Source organism: Caenorhabditis briggsae (assembly GCF_000004555.2).
Source record: "Caenorhabditis briggsae complete genome, chrII, whole genome shotgun sequence".
Classification (NCBI taxonomy): domain Eukaryota; kingdom Metazoa; phylum Nematoda; class Chromadorea; order Rhabditida; family Rhabditidae; genus Caenorhabditis; species Caenorhabditis briggsae.
The window spans coordinates 5763020-5784581 of record NC_013486.2 but is presented as its reverse complement, the minus strand read 5'-3'; the positions used below and the strand labels follow the sequence as shown (position 1 = coordinate 5784581).

General features: G+C 38.1%; 7 protein-coding genes across 7 annotated transcripts in view; 3 read left to right on the top strand and 4 right to left on the bottom strand.

Moving 5' to 3' along the window:
* The window catches only part of Cbr-gld-3, a gene marked incomplete at both ends in the record, with an annotated part of 5721 nt that extends 1605 nt beyond the window's left edge, over positions 1 to 4116 (bottom strand). Inside the window, 16 exon segments of the mRNA XM_045242104.1 lie at positions 308 to 677; positions 724 to 1153; positions 1196 to 1451; positions 1490 to 1582; positions 1624 to 1627; positions 1905 to 1961; positions 2009 to 2054; positions 2065 to 2313; positions 2357 to 2408; positions 2497 to 2739; positions 2785 to 2922; positions 3090 to 3209; positions 3254 to 3385; positions 3433 to 3598; positions 3644 to 3714; positions 3757 to 4116. Of these exon segments, the coding sequence (XP_045095049.1) occupies positions 308 to 677; positions 724 to 1153; positions 1196 to 1451; positions 1490 to 1582; positions 1624 to 1627; positions 1905 to 1961; positions 2009 to 2054; positions 2065 to 2313; positions 2357 to 2408; positions 2497 to 2739; positions 2785 to 2922; positions 3090 to 3209; positions 3254 to 3385; positions 3433 to 3598; positions 3644 to 3714; positions 3757 to 4116 (2787 nt within the window).
* Positions 4117 to 4799: 683 nt separating this feature from the next.
* Positions 4800 to 6027, top strand: CBG13072 (the record flags this gene model as incomplete). The annotated part of the gene is made up of 6 exons (XM_002646649.1): positions 4800 to 4887; positions 4929 to 4988; positions 5034 to 5131; positions 5178 to 5711; positions 5758 to 5819; positions 5868 to 6027. The coding sequence occupies 6 exons, from the start codon at positions 4800 to 4802 to the stop codon at positions 6025 to 6027; spliced, it is 1002 nt and encodes a 333-aa protein (XP_002646695.1).
* A 222-nt stretch (positions 6028 to 6249) lies between these two features.
* On the bottom strand, positions 6250 to 10822 carry Cbr-spon-1 (the record flags this gene model as incomplete). The annotated part of the gene is made up of 10 exons (XM_045242103.1): positions 6250 to 6434; positions 6481 to 6897; positions 7759 to 8151; positions 8200 to 8373; positions 8415 to 8809; positions 8859 to 9099; positions 9328 to 9456; positions 9504 to 9768; positions 10033 to 10251; positions 10676 to 10822. 10 exons carry the CDS (start codon positions 10820 to 10822, stop codon positions 6250 to 6252), a joined length of 2565 nt encoding a protein of 854 aa, XP_045095048.1.
* A 2091-nt stretch (positions 10823 to 12913) lies between these two features.
* CBG13070 lies at positions 12914 to 15710 on the top strand (the record flags this gene model as incomplete). Its single annotated transcript, XM_002646647.1, has 7 exons — positions 12914 to 13036; positions 13086 to 13217; positions 13743 to 14285; positions 14329 to 14399; positions 14444 to 14560; positions 14606 to 14754; positions 15529 to 15710. 7 exons carry the CDS (start codon positions 12914 to 12916, stop codon positions 15708 to 15710), a joined length of 1317 nt encoding a protein of 438 aa, XP_002646693.1.
* Positions 15711 to 15910: 200 nt separating this feature from the next.
* Positions 15911 to 16246, bottom strand: CBG13069 (the record flags this gene model as incomplete). Its single annotated transcript, XM_002646646.2, has 1 exon — positions 15911 to 16246. One exon carries the CDS (start codon positions 16244 to 16246, stop codon positions 15911 to 15913), a length of 336 nt encoding a protein of 111 aa, XP_002646692.2.
* A 371-nt stretch (positions 16247 to 16617) lies between these two features.
* On the bottom strand, positions 16618 to 17419 carry CBG13068 (the record flags this gene model as incomplete). Its single annotated transcript, XM_002646645.1, has 4 exons — positions 16618 to 16936; positions 16983 to 17161; positions 17210 to 17346; positions 17392 to 17419. 4 exons carry the CDS (start codon positions 17417 to 17419, stop codon positions 16618 to 16620), a joined length of 663 nt encoding a protein of 220 aa, XP_002646691.1.
* A 455-nt stretch (positions 17420 to 17874) lies between these two features.
* Positions 17875 to 21562, top strand: part of CBG13067 — a gene marked incomplete at both ends in the record, with an annotated part of 8206 nt that continues 4518 nt past the window's right edge. Inside the window, 2 exons of the mRNA XM_045242102.1 lie at positions 17875 to 17897; positions 20712 to 20864. Of these exons, the coding sequence (XP_045095047.1) occupies positions 17875 to 17897; positions 20712 to 20864 (176 nt within the window). The remainder of the gene's footprint in view (positions 17898 to 20711; positions 20865 to 21562) is intronic.

The window sequence follows — 21562 nt, the reverse complement described above, 5'->3', positions numbered from 1 at the left end:
TTCGCGAACACCTTTCCATCAAATTACAGACAAAAAATCCGGAAATATCGAGAAAGGATCATTGAAAATAACTAGAAAACCTACACAGGTCTAAAAATTGTTGCAAAAAATCGAATTGCTGTCGAAAAATTGCAAAAAACCGCAACTTTTTCAGAGTTTTCAGTTTTGGCGGGAACATTCCAGAAGTCTTAGCATTCCAGAAGTCTAGAACAACTACCGTAACCTAAGCCAATTGTTTTCTTTCTCTATATGAATCTAGATATTTTTGCTACACATTCAGGACCTGCTCTGAATTTATGCTACTCACTTCTCTCCCCTTATCGTTCAGAACATCATTGAACTGTCGTTCGTGTATACGTGGCAATTGCTCACTCGACTCTCGCACACTTGCTATTAGTTTCATCGGATCGATTCTGTATTGTCGCGAACCGAGAGATGGACGCATTTCCAGATAGTTGTCTTCATCCTTCCCTTCTCCCGAGTACTTTTCTTTGTGCTCAAGACAAATTTTACCGTACTCTTTGTCGGCACGAGTCCTCGGTTCCAGCAGAGTTTTTGTAACCCCGATTCCTGCCATCTTTTTGAAACTATCGATCGAGCGTGACGGATGGCTGCTGCCCTGGTCAGTGAGACTGTACGCACAATCGGAATCTGTTTGACGAGCGGATTGCTCGTCTCTGAAATCAATTTATTTGACTAAAGCTGTATTACTATAGGCACAACCTATCAAGAACACAGCTAATCGCTCTGGACCGTTTCTTCTGATCGCTTAAATTGACATTTGAGAGCAGTCTCTGTACAAAATCCCCATCCATGAGCTCATTTGCAAATCCATTCTTGTCCGGTGCGTCTTCAAGATGTGGTGAATCATGGGTGAACAACCTTTCATGGTCTAAATCGATATCATTTGGTTTCAATTTTAGATGGTGTATCGTTTGCAGTTGATTTTGATCTGATTGATTTGACTGAGGGCGTTCCGACGATCCCGCAGATACAAAGTCGTGGTCACGAGTGGGTCCTTGTCCACGTGGATCTTTTTGAGGATATGTATTACGCTTTCCATGGACATCTCCTCGACTCCCAGTTTTCCAGCGCATGTTCTCATCCTTTGAGAACCTCTGCTGATGACGTGGGAGTTGCCGGTCCCAACCACCTAAAGTTACATTATTTTATAACACACGAGAATGTGTCTTACGATCTTCAAAACTCCCAACAGTTGGCTCATCTCCACAGATAGAGGTTCTTCTCGATCCAGATCTTGTGCTTCGAGCATCATCGTCCCTCAGTTGTTCATACATTCGCCTCGGACGTTGAGTTGATGATGTGTGGTTGTAGGTGGAAGCGGCTGAAGCTGGTCTATTCATTATCCTTCCCGGTTTCCTATTCATGTGATTTTGTTGACTTGAAGTTGACTGATGGTCTGGTCGATTCCCTGTCTGATCGGCTGGAAACTTCAGATTATCGACTTTTTAAAATTAAGGCCACCAACCTTCACTGATAGGCAAGCACGGAAATTGAAAAAAGTTGAATGACTCAAACGGGACAAACTCTGGAGCGGCATATGGGACGCACACTCGTTGACCTGAAAAATGAACATTCAATAAAAATATCATTAAATTTTACGATTCTAATAAGATGCAAATGATTTATTGTGGCTAACTTCTTGCAAAAATTCAATACAACCGGATGGGAAAGACACAAATTGAACAGTGGAGGTAAGAATGGCATGGAAGAACTCAGTGGCTTAAAACTGTCCAGAACTTAGCGATTTTGAACTGAGAAGCTCATATCACATGACAAATGTTACATGACAGAGATTTACGACAGGAATTTGGAAATTCAGCTCAAAAAACTTTGTGGAACCACATAGGGTAATTGAAAAATGTTTGAAGGATAATGCGCACCGGTAGTTGGGTCGATCATGAACAATGGAATGGGAGTCGGATGAATCACCGGTGATCCTGAAAAAATCAGTTATGATAATGTATGATAAGCAAGATAAGCTAACCTTTCATGAACGCATGTTGCTGCTGCATCATCAGTAGCTGGGCTAGCTGGGTTTGCGGATCTGGAAACGGCGGCATTGCCAGGAAGGGTTGTGCTGAAAATGGAATGTGAGTTCAGTTGACGTGTATCCATCATCCGTACCAATGCACTCGGAAACCGAAGATACTCGTGCACTTGACCTCATGGGGGCACTTGAACCCTCGGGTCCCGATTTTCTTTCGGCATGTGTCTCGAACGAGAAGAAGCCCCAGATAAGCTTCTGTGACGTCGATGGTTGAGTGTAGAATCCGATGATTCTCCGCGACACTGCAACGATTCAATCAGAAAGTAACGTAGAGTTAGAACTCACTGGCACATGGAAGGAAAAGAATGATTGTGGAAGCGACCGATGCCAAATGGAGCTATCATAATCTGTTGGCTGCGGAGCGACGACATCTATCTTTTTCTGACAATAAAACTATTTCATCAGTAAATAAGCTTGTAACACACCGAAAGAACTTTCTGATAAGCTGTGTACATGTGTTTGATGTTGAATTCTTTGGAACGCAGACTTGCGCAGTGAAGAGGAACTTCTTCGGATAAAAGTTCACTCGGCTCATACACTGATGGTGTCATTTTGAGCATTGTTCGGCTTTCCTCTATGACAACATGAACACATCTATCAGCTAGTTTACTTTGCGCAGCCATGTCAGTGTTCTTCATGTTGAAACACATCGATACAGGAAGCAGATCCTAAACCGTGAATTTGCACATTCCAAAGACTCTAATGTATCTTACCATTAAGCATTTCCTTGCCTGCAGGACATTTTCTACTGTTCCATCAATCTTAACAACCAGCAAGTTTTCCCTAATGTCATCTTTTGTATTGTAGTGTGGATAGGTGATAATCACATTAGTGCGTTGTTCAATTAATGGCTGCAATCTTAAATTACAAGCTATCCTTTGATTCAAGACGAACCATTAGAAAAGTAGTTGCTGCGCTTCCGATAACATGATCTAGGTGGAAAGTGGACAATGTGAAATGGATAGAGAAAATCTGAAATCAAATCTTGTATTCTGCAAATCCCTTCATGCATCCTCACATGTTGTCTTGGAAGTTCTTTTCCGAATGCTTTCTGAATTATCTTGTTCGCAGCACTGACGAGATCTTGTTCGTTTTTCGCTCGGCTAGTGAAACGGAGATACGGTCTAACTCGTCCTTTCTGAAAACATTTGAACAGAACTCATTACGATGAAATAGTTCTACCTTCTCTACAGCATAATTAATGAGGGACATCTCCACATTTTGAATGGGATTTTGTCCGACAAAATCCTGGAGCTCGGGCGGTGAAATTTTCATTTCATTGAGTGACATGATCACGGAGAGATGACAGTTCTCCTGAAACCAGTCAACATTGATTCAAGAGTTTCACATTAGGTTCATACTCTCATCAACTTTCGGGCTCTGTCGACGTCACTATAATGGCCAGTGATTGTTACTTGCTGAGTGAACGGATCAGGAGCAGCTCCTCCGACTGTGTGGTCAGGAAGTTGGATGAGAGTGTTAGTTTTTTGCATAATTGAGGCAACATTCTCGTGATCTCCATAATCGCTGGAAAGTTATATTCCGAATTCCTCACAATCTAGGGTAACTCACTTGGTCATTAATGAATAGTACTGGGACTCGAATTCCAGACTGAGGGTTACTCTAGTTGGGTTAATCTCGATCTAGGAAAGAATTTGAAATTCAAGCATAAATACTGAACTAACCATTGGGATTTTGGATGGTAGAGGAATCCCCTTTGCTCTCATTTGATGAATATACGCTTCGCGTTTCGTATTAAACGACATTTGACGCCTTTGGTTGGCATCTTCTGCCATCTGAATTATGCAATTAGCAAACTTCAGTGTTACTTTCTTTACCTTCGCGGACTGCTGACACTCTTGATAGAAGTTCTCGGGGTTCACGATGATATCTTTGAGAATCGGTGAAACAAACATTCTTCTAGTGGAGGCAATCTCTTCAGCCATTTGGAGCCGCGTTGCAGCGTCGTATTCAACCTCAGAGCGGACAAAGGGGTGATAAGAGGATGCCTCGTCAGGCTCACTCTCTTTGCTTTGCTCACCCATCTGAAAAGAAAAATGCAGAATATTTGAAAAAAAGGTTTTAGAACGAAACGATATAATGTTGAAGCGATATGAAAATCAGTGAGATTGAACTGTTACGATATAGGACTCTTTTTCGATACTTTTAGGCTCGATTGTAGCGAAAAGGTCTTCAATTTCACAAAAAGAACAATTCTGTTAACTAATTTTTCGGAATATCGTTGCGATTCCAATTAATTCAATCTCAAAAGTCAGACGAACCGCGAAATCGGTGACAATTGCTTTGAGAACCCGCGCGAGAATTTTTGAAATTCTGTTTTCGCTTCAAGACCAGATTTCATTCCGCCATGTTCCTTTCTTGAAAACTTTTATGGTTACTGTAGACTACTGTAGTTGTTTATAACTTTTCCTTGATTGTGTCTGATTGGTTGTGACTCAGCTCAGCTTGTGAGAATCTCTGACAAATTGAACGTCTACTTTTTTTCTTTTTTCAATTTCAAGTTTTTCCAATACATTATTGTTTTGTATTCTTTTTTAGAAGCTTTCAGGTTCATTCTGAGGGAATTTCGGTCGTAGTATACTGTGCGCAAATCCGCAAACACGCCTGCGTCAGCTGATGCGTCAAAACATACGCGCGTCGTTCCGATCAGGTGTCGATTTAAACCTAGTTTTTTCTCTCGCTGTAGTTAGATTTTTGAACGTTTGCAATGGACGAAGACGCGTCTCGATCATCTCTGACCGACGAAGAAGACTACGTTGATGACAATGACAATGATAATGGGGAAGACTATGAAGGTTTGACTGCTTTTGTTTCATTCGTTATTTGTTCGTTTTAGCCACTATCGAAGAGGAGGAGCTATTGGACGACGATGGCGACTATGCAGATGAATTGAAAGGTTTTTTGAATTTTTTGATTTTTTTCGAGTTTGTATTTTCTTCAGACCTGGAAGACGAAGGCGAAATGACGATCGAGGAACTTCAGCGCAAGTACGGCTACAACCCACCTGGAAACGCTGAAGAGGCTATTGACGACGGAAACGTAAGAAACGAGCAATTAAAACCTATTAAGCACGAAAAAATTTCAGAGCGCTGGAGATTCTAGCTCGGCAGCCCACGAACACTCTATTCTCGATCTTGGAAACTCGCAGAGTGGTTACGAAGATGATGATGATGATTATGCCCCTCCGGATCCATGGAAGAGAACTATTCGCGTAGACCCTGTTCTTTTTCAAGCTGATGTCCCCGACATCGGAAAGTCTCAAGCCACCGACGCTCGTGAAGATGATGTCGTCCTATGGGTTAGCGATAATACCAATCCACCGAGCGATGAAGTTCTGAACAGCTATCTGAAAGATATTGTCGAACTGCGCAAGACTCATGATCAATCTGTTCCTCCGGCCGGTTGTGAGTCTCGTGATGATGAAGATGCGTTATGTGCCCTGTATCGGAACAACTTCGACACTGAGAAAGCCAAAGAATCTTTTCCATTCCCACACATCAATGCTCCATTCCGGACAGTGCGACCTGATGCTCTCGGCTTTTCTGAAGAAGAAAGCAAGATATTCGAAGAATCGCTGCAGATGTATGGGAAAGACTTTGCGCTTATTGGTAAAATGCGGGTATGTTTCCACTTCGTTTTTCTTAGCAAGTACATTTAATTTTCAGATGCCATACCGCAAAGTCGGCGAGCTGATAGAATATTACTATCAATGGAAATTGACTCCAAGGTATTTAATTTCATAAATTCACCATTTCTGATTCACAATACTTTTCAGTTATCGCGTCTGGAGAGAAGCTCATCCACAGCACGTCCCTGTTGTTCAACCACATCTTTCAGCTGCATGGCATCAGCAAGCAGCTGAAAATGGTCCAAACACTTTTGCCCCCTTCTCCGAGCCATCCACTTCGGAAGGACCTTCTACTCTATCAAACTAAAGCCTGTACTAAAACCTAGGGACCATGTACATGTTCTTTTTACTTTATGAGCATTTATTATTTTGGATCTCCACTTATCTGATAATCTCACATAGACTCATGCAAAATATACACATTCATCACATATTTTTCAATTCCCAACTCAAACGAATTCAGAAGCAAGACTGAAATGATATTTATTTAGCTGAATTATTTTGAGTGAACACCATAAGAAAACGTTTATCAACATTGATGACGACCCGTGCACTGTCGGACTTCAGTCTCCGCCTCGTCACACTCGATTTCTTCCCAATCGTCATTTCTAGCTCGTATCACTCGTCGTCTTCTCGTTTGAGATCCTTCTCCACACGAAACTGAACAGGGAGACCAACGCGACCAAGGACCCACTTGGCACGTTAGCTTTACCGCTGAAAAAAAAGAAGAAAAATCGATTGAGCGATTAGGGATACATACGACAAGGCCTCAATCTGCACTGCAACTCTTGCATCAGATGCTCGGAACATTGGCTTCCTCCGTTTCTCGCCAATTTCACAACATGCCTGCTTCTTGTTTTCTTTCCACGACCGCAGCTCACCGAGCAGGATCCCCAAGCTGACCATTTCGATACTTCACAATCTGCTCTCTCGCCACCATCGTCGATATCAGCATTGCCGAAATCTTCAAGCAGTTGGTTATTTGGAATCAGAGATTTCGTTTTCTCGTATCCTGGTAGACAAATTTGTTTGCATTCTTCCTCTGTCTCAAACTGATTTCTGTTTCCCTTGCATCCAGTGAAAATGAATCGTTCACATTGTGACTTTTCATGATTGTACCAGTATCGAGGGAAGCTTCCTCCACATTGTCCAGCTTGTTTCTCTTCTTGGCAGATCTCTGAAAGTTGTTTAATTGAGTTCAAAGTCAAGATATATAGTGGCCTTCTATTATAGTGTTTACGGTATCTCAGTTTCGATGAAAGATAATAAAAATCTGTCAACTAATAGATTGTTAATAATAATATAACCAAGATTTTATCAGTTGACACATTTTTGATATCTTTTACAGGAATCGAGATAATTGAGCTCAAAGTTAAGGGATTCTTTTATTGCAGGTTTTACGTCAGAGCGCTAACTGTCTCGAGATCATTTCCTAGGGAAAAAAGAAAAATACAGGGTCCAAAAAAATCTTAAAATTGAGAAATTGAGGATTTCAACAATTGGAGTATTCCAAAAAATCGATAAATTCCAAAATTCGAACTCTTAAATTACAAATAATTTGAAATTTTGAATTTCTCAACATTCCGAAAAACAATCAAAACATTAGAATTTCCAAAAATTCGGAAATTCAGATATTCAGATTTTCTTTATCAGAAATTCAAGAAATCGGAAGTTACATAAATTCCTAAATATCGTAAAACCTTTAATAGAAGGGACCCCTAACTAATAACTTTGAGCTCAATTATCAAAAATTCCAACAAAAAAAAACCGAAAACTTTGAAAAACAGAAGATCAAAAAGCTGAAAATCTTTTTTTTTTGGTTTTATGAAAATCCTGCCAAAGAATGCGCCCCGGTGCGCCGCAAACCGTTAACTTTGAGCCCGTATATCTCAGTTCCACTAAAGATAACATAAATGTGTAAAGTGATAAATTGTTTATCATGATATTCCGAATATTTTATCAGTTGACACATTTTGGATACCTTCGACAGGAGTCGAGATAATTGAGCTCAAAGATTGTTTACTGTAAATCTGCTTACCTTCCGAATTGATTTCAATGAATCGTCGACAAGACTGCATCACACAAGTATCCTTTTCTTGTAAATTCACATGCATGCACCGTTTTTCGTGTTCCGCATAGAAAAACAATCTAGTTCTAACACGAACTCCCTCATCACACGACGCGGAACATGGAGACCAATCCGACCAAGTAGTCGTTTTGCACAACGGATCCGGAGTCACATTACAGTCATCTCCATTCTCTCCAACACAAATATCTTTGCGTTCCAGTTCTACACTACAATCTCCAGGTTTTGTAGCTGGATTCAAGAATGTTCGATTACGACTTCTCATTCCATGCCCACACTGGACACTGCATTCACCCCAAGCTCCCCATGAACTGACTTGGCACTTCGAGCTGAATGCTTCGGAATCTGAAAATAAAATATTTTTAAAAGTCTACAGTAATCCTCGAATCTTACTTTCACATTCATTGATCTTGGCATTGCAGAATTGCTTCTCGGAAGTTTGTCTATGGCAATGGAAAACTTGAGCTTTGATTGGAAAAACATAAACACGACTCCGAATTCTGATTCCTTTTCCACAAGTTGCTGAACACAAACTCCATGGTTCCCATTGTGTCATCATGCATTCTCCTGAATCAAAGGTAAAGTATTCCTTTTTTTTTAATTCTCACTTCTATCTTTGTACTCCTCATCTTCACTGGTATTCGTGATATTATGAGCTTCTGCTTTATAAACGTCATCTGATTTACATTCAGAAGAGGTTAAATTCTTTCTCCTCAGAATCACTTTTGCCAACGTTGGAATCTTATCCGAGTTTGTGTTGTAAAAGGGGCTCAATGGGTTGAGTTTTGTGGTGATCCAATGGATTGGCTCACGTGGCTCTGTCGGCTCGTTAGGGCTCATATAAGTTGGTCCAGAGTCCGTTCCAGCATCGAAAGGTTGCAGTTCGAATGTTCGTTCTTCTACCCAAGTGCAATCAGGAAGACATAAATTAACGGAAGAAAGACCGACACACCAATCGGGCGATGGACCAAACATAGTGGCAAGGGAAACAAAGTGGTGGTATCTGTAATGAATTAATTGTAGAGAAAACAATTTTTCATATTCATTCTCACTTATTCACCACAAACTGCGACTTGGTTGTTCCTTGAACATCAGGAAACCAGAGACCCTTGACCTTCATGAGACTTCTGACTTCAGAGGCTTTAGCTTTCGCTTCTGCTTCAGCCTTGTAAGTGTTTCCCCATTCAGCGATTTCTTTCATTCCGTCAGTTGAAATTCCCCCAATTTCCCATAAAGAATAGTTGGAAGAATGTGAAGAACCAAGCATATCAGTGAAATGAGTCAGATGTTCTACTGGATAAAATTCATTAAAAGTAGAAGGACTCCCTTTCTTTAATTTTGGCCCAATCTCAATTATCTCGGTTCCTGTCAAAGATAGAAAAAAGTTGTCAACTGATGTTCACTATAATATGAGAAGTATTTTAACAGTTGGCACATCTTTGATATGTTTATTAGGAATTGAGATAATTGAGCTCAAAATTCACTTCTATTACAGGTTTTACTGTAAGTTTAATGCGTTACATGTTGGATAGTCCTTTGGATGTGTAGTTTTACTCCAAATCCCTGTGAATTCCAAATCGTATTGAGCAATATCACACGCACAACATGTAGCCGACGGGTCATCAACTGGTTTCAAAACCTGTGTTCCTTCTAAAAACTGGATAAACTTATAAGCCGATTCGAATGAATTAACCCACGTTGAACACAAAATCTCATAGTGAGACCTTCTGATTCTGTGAACCAAACATATTTCGTTTCGATAACCGATGCACGGAACATAACACATCCAGATGAAACCTTTAAAGAAAATATTAAATGATGAAAGGAAAGATTGGAGTGTTGACCTACTTCCGGAGCCCTCCACATCATGTGAACGGAAGTTTTTGATTTGAGATTAGCGTGTGATACTCCAGCACGTCGACATCCTGGAGAGATTCTGGCATCTCCATGTCCTTTGACAACCTGGAATAAATACCGTAAAAGAAGATCACCGAGACCGCCAACTTTGAGCACATTTAAATCGGTTCCTGTGAAAGATATAAAAAAGTGATCAACTGATGAAATGTTTATCATAATATTAAAATCATTTTGTCGGTTGACCACTTTTTAATACCTTCTACAGAAACGGAGATATATGAGCTTTAAGAAGACGGTTCGGGTGGCCTTCTATTAGAGTGTTTACGGTAGTTTATTTCAAGGCAAACATTAACTTCAAAAAATCTTTACCTCCCAAGAGCCAGCAGATGTATTATCTTCGAAAAGTGATGAGATAACAAAACCACGGAACGTTTTGACTGTATATTGGGTTCTCCAGCCACGGATAGAAACTATAAATAATAATAATAGTCTGTCTAGGTAAAAGTGGATGAAAATATTACCTTTGTATACTTCTCCCGGAACGAATCCTTTGGTGATATCCATTGATTTTGCAGAAGTTCCATTGATCTAGATTCTTATTTATTTCCATGTATATTCTATCTGTACAGTGTGGCACATAATTAACCGGATAATTTTTGCTAGTATATAACTTGAGTGAAGCGTATCGAGGCTCAAATTTGGAGAGCAAAAATTCGGAAAGTTTGATGAACGGTAAACAGGCCAAGTTTCAAATTATTTGATCAACTTTGATCTCAGTCATTGCTTGTCAAAGGTGCTTCATCTCAGGAAAATCCCAAGAAACATTACGCCGTTCATCCTTGGACAATCATAAAAATACCTAGACTTGTGGAATCGTTTTGACAATTTCATTAGCTTTGAATCAAATGTAAAATTAAATCTCTACCAATTTTCGTGCTTCAATGAAGCTTATGTCTAAAGATAGACTCGTTTTTATCAGTCCTGGTAATTGTGCGGAATCCTGTATACTCACTTCAACCAAATATCCATTACTTCCTGGACTTTCTTCTCCTTTTGCCTCGTAAGGTCGGATTGTACATTTTCCTTCATCGCCATAGACACTTGTTTCCAATAAAAAAAGTAGTAGTGCCAATTGCAAAATTGCGACGAATCGCAACATTGTCACTTGGCTTTGGACACAGAATGTAAGTAGAGCAATGGATAAAAGACGGAGGATCTGCTCAAGAAGTCGGAGGAAGACACAGCTGTCTTCGCCGCATTATTTATGACCGATTGAGACGACGGGCCGGACTGACCTTTCGATGAAGTTCTGAAGGTGGTGTAAACGAGTGGTCCAATGTGTACGAATGAGTCGAAAAAATAATTGAAAATCAAAGGGATACACATGCTTGAAACGATTGATTTGCAGGATCAACTACCGTAAACACTGTAATAGAATGTCGCCAAACCCTTCACTTTGAGCTCAATTATCTCGGTTCCTGTTAAAGATATCAAAAAGTTGTCAACTGACAAAATGTTCATCATAACAGCAAAAACATTTTGTCAGTTAACCACTTTTTGATAGCTTTTACAGGAGCCAAGGTGATTGCCTCAAAGTTAAAGAATCATTTTATTGCAGATAGCGTTGAGTCACCATAGGCGTTGAGTTTTGAGATCATATTCTTCCGGGGAAAAAATATGAACAAAAAGGGTTCAAAAAATTTAAAGATTGATAAATTGAAATTCTCGAAATTCAGAATTTTGAAAGTTAAAATATTCGAAGACTTCAATGAATTCCAAATGCCAAATTCAAAAGTACAATTACTCTAGAATTTTGAAATTCTCAACATTTGAAATGCTTAAAATTCGTTCGAAAAGGAAATTCAACATTTTGAAAAAAAAGTCGACATTTTTTTCGAAAATTTCAGAAACTTGAAGATTCAGAAATGAAGATATTCGTTGACAGAAAATCGGAAGTTCCATAAAATCTATGAAAATCCTAAATTCAGAAAATTTGGAAAATTTGAAAAAAACCGAAAACTTCAAAATACGGGAATATAAAAAGCCGAAGACTATTTTTTGAACGATTTTTTAAATCATGCTGAATCATTTTCGAGAGAATAATATTATTTAGAATGCGTCCAAGCCGTTTACTTTGAGCCCGTATATCTCGATTTCTGGGAAAGATATCAACACTTTGCCAACTGATAAATTTTTTATCATAATATCACCAATGTTTTATCAGTTATACACAGGTAAAATGCGAACGGATCCTTTACGGACGCTCAGCGTTCGCGCGCGGTTGAAATAGGAACCGCACGCGACCCGTTTTCAGAAAACCACAGCACATTATTCCGTATTCCTCCGTGATCTGTCCGTTCGCGAACTCCGTATCCGATCCGCTTGCGAATGATGGACAAACGGATCGGATACGGAGTTCGCAAACGGATAGAATACGGAGAAATACGAAATAATGTGCGTGGTTTTCTGAAAACGGGTCGCGTGCGGTCCGTATGCGGTTCCTATTTCACCGCGCGCGAACGCTGAGCGTCCGTAACTGTTTGTTCGCGAATCACCGGTGTAGATTTTGGATATCTTTTAGAGAAATCGAAATAATTGAGCACGAAGTTGAAAGTCTGTGCGAAGCCCTCAATTTTGCTTTGAGCATGATTATCTCAATTCCTGTAAAAGGTATCACAATTCTGTCAATTGAGAAATTATTTATCATAATATCACCAATATTTTATCAGTTGACAAATTTTTGTTATTTCTCACTGAACATGAGATATCTGGCCTCAAAGTTCATTGTTTTGGTGGACTTCTTATACTGGAAATTATAGTGGTAACTTCTTATAGTGGTAACTGCATCAGATATTAGTTTTTTGGATTTCAGGATTTTCGGTTTTTTGAAGTTTAATTCCTACATTTGAACTTGAATATAATCAGATAATGTAAAACCTTCCTACAAAGTATCTGATCTTTGAGTGTTTCATATACCCTCTGATACCTCTCTTTCTGAATCATAAAGTAATATTCATTTATTACAATCAAAAATTTCACTTGATCGTTGAAATCCAAAAGTGTTAGAGCGTGGTTTGATGTCGTCGTCGACAATGAAGCAGTTAAGATGAGTCCAAACAAAAGAATTTTCGAGGTACTTGAGTCGTTTTGAAGGCAATGCATACCGTAACAGACACTTGTCATCTAGCCTATTTAAACGTTCGGAAGTCGACAGCGGTCTTTGAAAAAACGGCTTAAGTTTCTGCTAAACATGCTAATATTCATCATCTTATATTATTCATGGTTCCTATTAGCTGTTTCCTGTCTCAAGTATCCAAATGAAATAGTTGACACTCCAATTGTAATATGTGAGAATGACAAAATCATAATCAAGGTGAGCATAGCTTCTAGAATGTTTCCATAGATAACCAGACCTTTTGTAGATAAAAACGTCCATTTCCAATCCTTCACATATTTACGTCGATGGAAGAGAAAACGATTTGGAATGCGTTTCCAGGAATCAGAACAAAATCGAGGTGGCGCATGATAAATGTGGAATGGTTAATGAAAAATCGGTGAGACTTTTCATTAGTTGGGATATGATTAATCGATGTTATCGTTTTGGTTTTTTTCATAGGAAAGAGGCGTTGCCAAAAAATGCTAAATGACAGCTGAAAAAGGAGCGACGGGCCGTTGACGGATCCTCGACGGACTGTCGGCGGACCATCGGAGCCCCAACTTCAAAGCTTTGATTGAAAATCAGCCAGAAAACAATATTTTAAGCTCCCACTAGATTACTAAAATGATGATAAAAGTCAATGTTTTCTCAAATCGGACCATCTAAAAAACATATCGTAAAACCGAAGGGCTCCCTGACTTCTAACTTTGAGCTCAAGTATATCGGTTTTTGTTAAAGATATCAAAAAGTAGTCAACTGATAAAATATTGTTCATAAAATCATTAATATTTTATCAGTTAGCTTATTTTTGATAGCTTTTATAGGAACCGAGATAATTAAGCTCAAAAGAATGGTAGGTTGTTGACTGGTTGATGTAATTCTACGAGTTTTTTCTTTTCAAAAACCACTCCAAACTTTACAGGATCAACCAAATGGTTCCATTCGTCGTCTTTGCATTTTCGTACAACTCCATCCTCTATTTGTCACTGAATCCGATCGTAGTTATTGTGCTCAATGTGTCTATATGAATTCTCATGTCATGAAAGATATCGAATCCACACTGGATATCAGTGAAGCACCTCCCCTCCAATTATCCCCCCAATTCGATGCTCCCGCCATGCCGAAATGTAACTACTCAATTAGAAAACAAAGCAAAGATGGACCACCAGTCCAATACGCCTCCATCGGAGACAGCGTATTCCATGTATGGAGTTGTGATGGAGATCATAACGGGATTCTTGTTCAAAACTGCCATGTTGAGGATGGCCAAGGGAATAAGATATTGATCATTGATCAGAATGGATGTGGAATTGATCACTATGTCATGGATACTCCAATTTACAATGGAGAACAATCTGTGGCATTTCAGGAGACACATGTTTTCAAATTCGCTCAACGAACTATCACTCGTTTCATATGCCAAATTAAGATTTGTATGAAGGGAGATGATTGTAGACAATTATCGGTAGTTTTGGTTTTTTGAAAACTTGTCTATTTATAAATTTCAGCCTCCAGAAGCTTGTCCAAGCCTTGAAGAGAGATTTGACGATGCAGCAGTAGAAAAGGGCAAAATGTTTGCGTAAGAAACATGTGATATTTTTAGTTGAATGCATTCAATTTTAGAGATGAGATCCGTCCACCTGCAGTAATGCCTTCCGATTTGACTGGTCCAGATCAAGATACCTCGGTTGAATTCGTTAGAAGAGCACCCATGAAAGGAAGTATTTATTATGGTGTTGGGTGAGGAATTGTATGTGATTCGCAAAAAGTAAACGGTATATTCAGATACAACCCGAAACGTCACCGTCGTGAGATTCTGATCAACACAGCGCCTCGACCACAGAAACAATTCATAATGAAGAATGGATATCCAGAGATGGAAATGGTTGGAGAGTTGAGAGTATTCGAGAATCCTCAGGATGTTGAATACTTTGGTAAGGAAATCAATTTTCGGAGGGTTTCGAACTGTTGTGATACGCTGTTGCGCTTTATTGAAAAAGTGATGTTGCGAAAATTTAGGTTGTTGAAAATTAAAAATTCTCGCAATTTTTAGTTGATTTTTCATCTCAAAGTCAATTTTTCACGAGTCTACGCCATCTTCTTATTAAAGCGCAACAGCATATCATAGCAGTTCGAATACTGGGATCAAGGATGTTCAGAATGACCTTTTCGGAATTTTTCGATTCGGAACATTCCGATTTTGAAATTTTAATAATTTGGAATTCTCGGAGTATTCCGGTTTTTAAAACTTCGGATTTTCGGAACCTCGGAAGTTTTCCGAGTTTTAAAAATTCGGAATTTCGGAAATTTCCGATTTTTAGAAATTCGGTATTTTCAAAAATTTCCGATTTTTTTAAAAGTTCAGAGTTTCGGAATATTTCAATTGTGAAAATTTTGGATTTTCGGAACTTTACGATTTTCGGAATTTTACGATTTTTAAAATATTGGCATTTTCAGAATATTTAAAAACTCGAATATTTAAGTAGAAGTTCCATTCTTCCAGCAAAAAAACACTGGAAATAGGTGAAAAATTGACAAAAAAATTCTGAAAAGGCAGAATATTGGAAGTAATTCTGCCCTTGACCAATTTTTTTCGCGATTTAACGTAGTCCAAATCTAATTCCGAAAAATTCCGACAGAAATTTCATTCCGAAAATGATCGAAATTCCGTTCCGAACATCCCAGGCATTACTGTCGTTTCCCTTCAGAATCCCAAAGATCTCAATCTTCTGGACCATCGTCAATTTGCGAATCTCCATCTTCCTCTCTATTTTTCACTCTTCTCGTCACAGCGCTCGTCGTCCTCTCCATTCTTCTCATCTCACTCTTCTTGTTGATTTCTTCTCGAATTCGATCAAGCAAAAACAATTCCATTCATTTCGCACAATGATTCTCTCCCTAGTCTATTTCAGTTTTTCCATATTTATTTCGCAATATAATTTTTATTTCTTTATTATTCAGGTTTCAATGAACATATGAAATTGTTACAACAAGGCCATGACCCGCATTTCAAAACGTTTTGCAAAACAAAAAGAAAAAAAAGTACAACTAAAAAAACTGTAATGATCCTATTAAATAAAATATCTCAAATTAAGCCTGCTGATTTCTACGTTCTTGCTGTTTCGTCTTCTGCTCAAACTGAATTCGTAGCGCTTCTTCTTTCACATCCACGTATTCCAACTGGGCTCTCAGAAGTGCAGTGTCCATGCCCTTCTCCTGAGCTTGTTTGATTTGCTCTCTTAACATTTTACGTTCTAAATTCGATGTAAGAATGTGGGGTGGGGCATTCCAGATTTCATCCAAGTCAGATGATTCGCGCAAAAATCCGAAATATATGACGACAGCGAGAATACTTCCTAATGCGGAGAGAACTTTCTTGTTTCCATAAGCATCAGAAGAATAATAATCGGGTTTGAATTGTGGCATTCCTCGAGAACCACGACCCTGAAAATTCCTAAATAGCTTCATGACACTATCGATTAATTGTTACTTGGAAGGCGGCGCTCTGTGTGAACTTGGGTTCTGGAACATTCTTCTTTGCAGCCATCCCCCTTGCTTGAATTAAAAATGGTGAACGCAAGCACGGTATCACTCGCCACATCTGTTAAAAGCAACTATTTGGGGTATTTCTTGCTTCGAAGCCCGCATGCGCCCGCAGTAAAAGAGGAATTTACCTTTACTAAGAAATTTTCGAAATTCGAAATAACAACAGTTTACTGAAGAAAAGAAAAACAAAAACAAGGAGTAACAGACAACATGAGAATGAAATTGATTAGATGAAGAGGTAACAATGACAATTAGGCTTCGAGTTCTTTGAATCCATCTTTCTTATTCCACATGGCTTTGAAGATGAGACGGAATTGAGCCATTTTGATCTCAAAATGTTTCAAAATTTTGGCTTGCTCAACGGTCAGTGGCTGTCCTTCCTTGCAAACTTCGAATTCTTGATAGAGTGTGATAATTCCCTTGTCTAGTTTTGTAGGTAGACCAAGTTTTCGCAGCTGTGGCTCCATTGAGAAGGCGAACTGAGCGATTGGTCCTTCCGGTAAGACGACTGTCTCAGTGGCAAGATCACCAACGCGAGCATAATCTTCTTCGGAAATCTTGGCGAACTCACTGAAAGATATATACATTTAACATGTGAAATATACAGAAAGCTTACGTCTCCACCTCCTTCTTCGACATGTTTGTGAACATGAGACCACATTGTCCCTTCAGGATAGCACTGGCTTTATGAAGCTGATTGGCATACTCATCAGATTTTTGTTTGCCAAGAGCGATTGCGATGACGTTGTTCTTTCCAAAGAAAAATCTGGAGCTTTCCTTGTACTTTTGTCTGATCTGAAAAAATCGGAAGTAATGCTATAAACTGATTTTTAAAGAACCAACCGCAATGAATCTGGTGCTTCTCATATTGGCGATGGTGAAAATGAATAAATTTTTGTATTGATCAACACTGGCGCGGACTTCATTTACGAGACTGTTCTTGGTATCCTTGGTCTTCTTCTTGACTTTGGTGAGCGATACTGAAAATTAGCCTATTGTTAATTACTTTGACTAAAAAAACCAACCGTTCTTATCTCTGCGCGAGCGGGCCATGTTGTGGAGATATGCTGAAAAAACTAAATTGGTTTTCTAGTAATTTTTCATGGCAACAATGCGAGAGAAAGCAGGAAAAACGGGCAAGAAAGTAAAAAAAAAAATGCAAAAAGAGAAATTACTGAAAGTGCGAAATTTCTTCCGCAGCTGTGCGTAACAGTGTTTGCGGACAGTTGCGCACCGTATTTGCACACCTAGAGACGACTCCCAGAAGACGTTGGCATAGAAGAATCTCAATATAACGATAGAAACGGTTCGAAGATATAAAAATATAATAGGTTATAGCAACTGGAACAAAGCATATAATAAATAGTAAACATTTTTCTATAAAATCCTTTATTTCAGTTCTTGGAACAGGTGTCCACAGCAAATTTTAGTTACAGTAATCCATGAAGAACTTGGAAGAAGACGTCGGAGGAATGGTTCCAGTGTTAGGCTTCAGAAGAATTTGACAAATGAGTGTATGTTACCTTGCTCAGTTACTAATTTTACTACCTCTTCTCCATCATGTTAGTGAGTTTGAGCGTCAAAACCTCGGAAACATAAAAATCAATTTTTTCTGTTGGTCCCCTCATCATTTCCATTCTACTCATCTCATTCTCAATTAGCCTAATATCGCAGAGAGGAGCTTCTTCATTTTACTTTTTTCCCTCTTCTTTCTGGCCCGTTTCCCCCCTCGCTTCTCTCTAAATATTCACGTCGTCACGCATACATGCTCTTCGAGCAAGAGCCATGAGCTCTCTCTCTCTCTCTCTCTCTCTCTCTCTCTCTCTCTCTCTCTCTCTCTCTCTCTCTCTCTCTCTCTCTCTCTCTCTCTCTCTGAATCAATAACGCTGTTTTATGTCGTTTTTGTGCATTCCACTTCTTCTTCTTCTTCTTTCTTCATTTTTTTATTTTCTAAATTGAAACCGAATTTCAGAGGAAATGCCAAAGTGAGAGAGTGAAGTGTTGAAGAGATGCAGACACACTTTCCCGTTTTTTTGTTGTTAGCTTTTCTCGTTTTGGTCCCCGTTTTTGCTCTTCTATTTTCTTTGAGACACATAATTGTTTTGGGAAAGAAAATTCGAAAGAAGAAAACGAAATTGAAGGTTTCATACGGTTATTTTCCTGTCAATCTTATAAATCTTTCATCTTGACGAGCCACGAAGAGCATCGCTGTCATAAAAAGATCGGCTCATTCAACATTTTGAATATTGCCTTAGTTTGTCTCGAAAATCAGATATTAAAAGTAGTTTTCTATTATTCTAGGAAAAAATTCTGGTGGTTAATGGTATTTCCTCTAACAGAAACCCATCCAAACCATGAACTTTGAGCTCAATTATCTCGGTTCCTTCAAAAGTTATCAAAAAGTAATAAACTGAAAAAAAATTATGGTGATATTATGATGAATAATTTATTGGTTGAAAATGTTGGATATCTCTCAAAGGAAACGAGATAATTGAGCCCAAAGTTAACAGTTTGTTCGGTAATCTATTAGAGGAAATACGGTATTCACAACTAATTCAGATTTCGTTGTTTAAGTTTTCTGTTTTTTCTAAACTCTAATTTAAACTTTTCGTAATGGTATTGATTGATACATTTTTATCGAAATTCACACTTCTGATATTTACCAAATTTTTTGAAAATTTCGAGTGTCGATTCTTGGGTTGACTCCTACAGATAACAAAGAAAATACTAGAGAAGAAAATTTAAGAGAAAATCAGAAAAGATAAACCATACGGTAGTTAGTGACTATAGGCTTGAAAACGGACCAAAACGAATGGCGGGCCCTGTCGTAGTTTTCTTTCAGAATTTCAATTTTCAACCAACCAAATCAGATATTATAGAACTTGACGAGTACTACAAAATTATACTAGGAGTACTGTACCTTTTATATGGACAAAGTTACAGGCGGAACGGGCCAATGAAACGGGCAAGGCAGCTTTACGGGTTATAACTTTGTTCATAGACAAGGTACAACTTTTCAAATAGTATGTTTTTGTAGTAATTGGCAAGTTCTATCATATCCAATTTAGTTTGTCAAAAAATATTGATCCTAAAACAAACTATGGCAAGGCCCGCCAGGGATCCGTTTTTTGGCCGTTTTCAAGTTTTGAACCAATTTCTTCATTGGTTTCTAGATTTTTGATTTCAGTAGAGTTTTCAAAAATAAAAGGAAGAACAAATAAGAAAATTTGGAAGAGTTGAAATGTAACCCTCGATTGATGTACCTTCATGAAATCAGTTACCCTATTTCTTTTAATAGAAACCCACCCAGCTTTGAACTCGATTATCTCGATTCCTGTAAAAGATATCAAAAATCAGTCAATTAATAAAATATTAATATTAATTATATTTCGATAAATATTTTACCAATTGACAAGTTTTTTATATATGCTACAGAAATCAAGATCAGGATAATTTTAATTGAAAAATCTGAAACTTTGAAAACCTGAAAAAAATCAGTCGCCGATAAGCCACCATTAAACCGCCGACGGCTTAAAAGCTACTCTATCGAATTTTTCAATTTTTCGAAAAAAAAACACAACAATTTTTGTGTTTTCCATCTACAAAAAGTCTCATTTGTGCAATCCTGTCGTAAAAATTGATCCCTTTTTGAAAAATATAATTTATCAATTATAAATTTTCTGATATCACTCGAAGGAACCGATATAATTATGATTGAAAGTCCTGAAATTTTGAAAATCTGCGAAAAAAATCAGTCGCCGGCGAGCCGCCGACAAGCTATTGACGGCTTAAAAGCTACTCTGTTGTATTTTTCAATGTTTGAAAAAGAAAAACCTTCAATTTTTGTGTTTTCCATCTACAAAGAATCCCAATTTCGAAATGCGGTCGTAAAAATTGGTCCCTTTTTGAAAAATATCTAGGGAAAAAGTTTTTTGGAAAGATAAAATATCGCTTTGAGCCTTTCTACCGTACTCAAAAATGTTTATTAATTAATATGAGAAATGTAGACATTTTTAAAAGGAACAATCAAGGATTCTTTTAAGAATGACATGTCAAGAACGAGTTCATGAATTCGCGGAATGTGTTCAGATTTTCTGTGAGATACGTTTCAATTGAAAAAACAAACACTACGATGTTCAAAATAACAATTAGAATAGGCTTGACCATTTAATTTTGATCTATTTTAATTCAAAATGCGGTTACAGTATAGGTGAGTCGGAGTAGTTGAAATCTGAAGACCCCTTCTCACAAATTCAATTTTTTTTCTGTTCAATGATCATCTTCTAACAGCTCCCTCTAAAACTTTATTCTTGTTTTTTTCAAAATTTAGTTTTCTTTTTTACAGAGCACTACCAACGTCTCCATTGGGTCAAGAACCTCGCTTCGGAATGAGTGAGACGGCTCAATCGTCGTCCTCTTCTGTGACCATCGAACCACCGGATTCAATTTTCTCGCAAGGAGAAACTTTGGATTCATCGCAAGCCCCCTGGTGGCAAAGGTTCGCTATTTTCTTTTGAATTTTTGTGGATGCAGAACTACAAAAAAAAGAACCTTCCATTCGAAAATGAAATTGAATTCCATCCATTCCGGACTTAACACATTCATTATCCCTTTGGGGGAGAAATTGAAAAAAAAAGAAGTAATGAAATCTGAAAAACCCCCTTCTCTCTTTCTTTTTCTTTTAATTCCATTCCTCTTTTTTGCTTTTCCCCCATTCGGCACCCTTCTGCCTCCAGAGCGAGAGAGAGCTACTATATTTTTCTTCGAATGGCTGGTTTTTTTTAAACTGATATTTATTAGAAGTTTTATTGAAAGTTGACCATGCAGCAGATTCCAGCAGATTTTAGTAAACCGTAAGATCTTTCTAGCTTTGGTTTTTGAAAACATGGTGTACGGTGACAGTTTTATTGCATCAAAATGTGTGGAAACCTATGAAGATTCATATAGGAACAAAGAAAAAAAATGAATCCAAAAATCTCAGTTCTCGTCCATTTCTGGAAACTTCTGTAAGATTCTGAAATTCCCGCCAAAACTGAATACTCCGAAAAAATAGCTGTTTTTTTTGCAATTTTTCAAAAGAAACATTTATTTTTTCTTCAATTTTTTGCATAATTTTTAGACCTTTTTAGGTTTTTTCAGCAATTTTCAAAGATTCTTTTTCGGGCTTTCCGGTTTTTTTTTTGCCTGAAACATAGT